Source organism: Octodon degus, unplaced genomic scaffold, assembly GCF_000260255.1.
Source record: "Octodon degus isolate 3935 unplaced genomic scaffold, OctDeg1.0 scaffold00027, whole genome shotgun sequence".
Lineage (NCBI taxonomy): Eukaryota > Metazoa > Chordata > Mammalia > Rodentia > Octodontidae > Octodon > Octodon degus.
In genome coordinates, this window is record NW_004524603.1 from 13,276,858 (window position 1) to 13,279,841 (window position 2,984).

The 2,984-nt window shown below is 48.2% G+C and overlaps 1 gene segment (V, D, J or C); it reads right to left on the reverse strand.

Moving 5' to 3' along the window:
- The window catches only part of LOC105741891, a 44,357-nt gene extending 42,042 nt beyond the window's left edge, over positions 1–2,315 (reverse strand). Inside the window, 2 exon segments of the C gene segment in view lie at positions 1,846–2,144; positions 2,267–2,315. Of these exon segments, the coding sequence occupies positions 1,846–2,144; positions 2,267–2,315 (348 nt within the window).
- Between the last annotated feature and the right edge of the window lie 669 nt (positions 2,316–2,984).

Here is a 2,984-nt window from a genome sequence, read left to right on the forward strand (position 1 = left end):
AGGTCAAAGCCTCTCCCGTCTTCCTGCCATTGATCCTCTCTGTGTTCTCTTCCATAAAGATTTTTCCCTCCCTTTCTTTTACTTTGGCCTCTCTGCCAGGACTGAAAAGCCTAATACTTATCATGGTCTCAAGGTACATCCATTTTCTTACAAATGACTCAAGTTTACCCTGTGTCTTTTAATTTTGAGGCTGGTCTAATTTCTTTCATTCTTTCTTTCTTTTTGTATTTTTTTATTTTAAAAAGAATAACCCCTCCCCCCCAAAACAAGACTGTGAGTGTTGGCAAAATCTACACATGCACAATGGACGCTGACATGCTTACATTATGATTAATTAGCAATTACTATTCAGCTGTGATCTGGCCCACATGGGTAAATGAAAGAAGGTTCTGTTGGCTCTGCAGAGTCCCCATGGTCCATCCCTTGAGGAGAAGGAGGGATGCTGGGCTCACTCAGCCCTGTTCTGCTAAGGCCCGGGGGCTGAGGATGCACTACTAAAACAGCAAACAAGGAGTCAGGGAAGAGGGCAGTGACCGCTCAGGTGCAGGTGCTGTCCTTTAGTGTCCTACTGACTGGGGCCTGGGGGCTTCAGTGTCTCAGGCGTGAGGGGTGGGAAAGGCTTCCGAGTACTCCTCCCCTGTGGGGACAGTAGCTTCATCTGGGAGGAGCAGGGCTTGGGAAGGTAGCCAGCCACCTCTCCCCGTGTCACAGACAGGAAGCGACTGCAGTGCTGTGGGCTAACTGCTAGCATGGAGAGGGGCTGGACATCTGGAGGGTGGGGAAGTGCTCTGGCTAGTCTTGAAGACTCTTGAGTACAAAGTAGTTACAGCTACAGCGCTGGCTCTTGTGTGGACCCCCTCATGGAGACCCTAACATGTGGGTGCATCTCTCGAGCAGCTTCTCTTCTGGCCTTGACACCTAATAAGAATCTTAGTGACACCGCGGTCACGTAGGAGGTTAACAAAAAATAGATCTCAGGGTGGGTGAGTGCTGCTCCGGTGAATCCCTTTGAGAACGGCTTAACGTAAGCAAGTTCAAGGACTGGATACCCAAGAACGGCAGCACATTTCAGCATAGAATGCAGCCAGCCATGGTAGCTGAAGGAAAGACAGGAAAAGCCCGTGCTGGGAAGACTGTCAGGTAAACAAGCCCCCACCATGAGGGGTGTGGACAGACTCGCACACTCACACACTGACTGGTTAATGGAATGACACATGGAGAGAGGCTTTAATCTTAGGAGTGGTGGGTGGGTAAGATCAGCACCCATTGTGCATGTCTGCTGGCAGACAAGGCGCCTACCTGTGTGTGTTTAGAGGAATCCAGGTGAAAGGAGCTCTTCGCTGGCCCACAGTGCTGTCAGTGCAGTGAGAGAAAAATAATACAGCTGGCAAGGAAATGAGTACTTAGGAAAGTTCGGGAACATGTGACGGACGTGGAGGAGAAGGACGCCAAGAGTTGTGGAAATCACTCCTGCGTCTCTGGCTTACACGTCTTGGTGATTAGCGAGATCATCTGCTGACAGGAGGCAAAACATTGGATTGAAAGTCAACTCAGAACGTGGTGTTTTCCCCAAGCTACAAAGCATCCAAGAGTAGGATGTGGAAACATTTTGAGAGTGGGTCACAAATAAAATGTTTGGTTTGGGCAATCGCTCAATTGGATTCAAAGATTTCAGCTCCAAAGGGAGAGCACATTGCTCAGAGCCCCCAAGACTGGGAGAGGGAGGGGCCTTCTGTGGTCACTGGGGGCTGGGGGGGATTTCCCTTCTGATTGCCCCGAGAGGCAGGCGTGTTCTCTCTCTTGTGGCTGCCCTTTCTGTGCAGAGAGCAGCTGGCTGCACAGTACTGTGGATAAACTGATGGCACAGAGGTACATGGAGGTCTGGCTGGCATTGGCCTTGTCCACCGTCAGAGGAAAATGCTTTTTCTCTTTTCAAGAGACGCTATATCCATCAGAAATCTCTCCCTTTTCAATGAAGTCAACATTAATTGAATGGTAGATCAGCTTCAGGCCCAGCCCTGGGTCTTGTCGATACCAGTACATAACGTCATAGTTCACATTCTGAGAGCAAGTCACTGTCAGGCTCTTTCCAGCCTTGGCGATGAAGTGTCTGGGTCTCTGGGTCACCTGTGTTTCTGGGCCACCTGTGAAGAAAGAGGAAGAGCAAGAAGCCATCAAGGGGCACCTAGTGTTGAGTCTTCAGGGAAGGACTTAACTAAAGGCTTGAAGATAAAACCACAGATCATATACTTATTCTGGGACTCACCTGCTCTCAGGAGACAAAGGAGCACACAGCCCAAGAGCCAGGAGCCCATGGCCACATTGGGCAGGGGGTCTGCCAGTCCTGGAGGCCCCAGTTATCTCTGTGATGACTCTGCCTCTTCAGCCTTTTGGTATTTACAGACATTTCCATGAGAGAAGCCACTCCCATTTCCTCAAGGGGTTGATGTGTGAAACACTTTCATCTCAGCATTGGGACATTTGTAACCAGCATCATTTTCCTTAATTTTCTTTTTCTTTTCTTTCTTTTTTGTATTTAGGACAGGGTGTACAGGGTCTCACTACTAGATCAGACTCCTAGTGATTCTCCTGTTTATAGCCTCCCAAGTGCTGGGATTACAGGTGTGTGCTACCATGCCCAGTCTCAATTGCTGTCTCAGTACTCCCTGGGGGTGGGGCTGGTATGGCAGACCAGGGAATCTAACTTGCAACCCCCCCGCCCCTGCATCTGCCTAAGCATTCACTTTAATCCACAGAGCTATTTGGCCTGCCCCATTTTCCTTAATTTTCTTGAGGCTGATTATCTTTATGTATGTGTCAATCCTCTTATTAATACCCTTTTGAAAAAATGCCAAACATTTATATGTTTTGGATCTTTATAGTACCAATTGGCATGCTATATTTATTGCTTAGAAATGTGAGAACATGAAGCTTATGTTATTATCAAAGCAGTACTTTCCTATTTTTAGGAGTCATTTCTATTC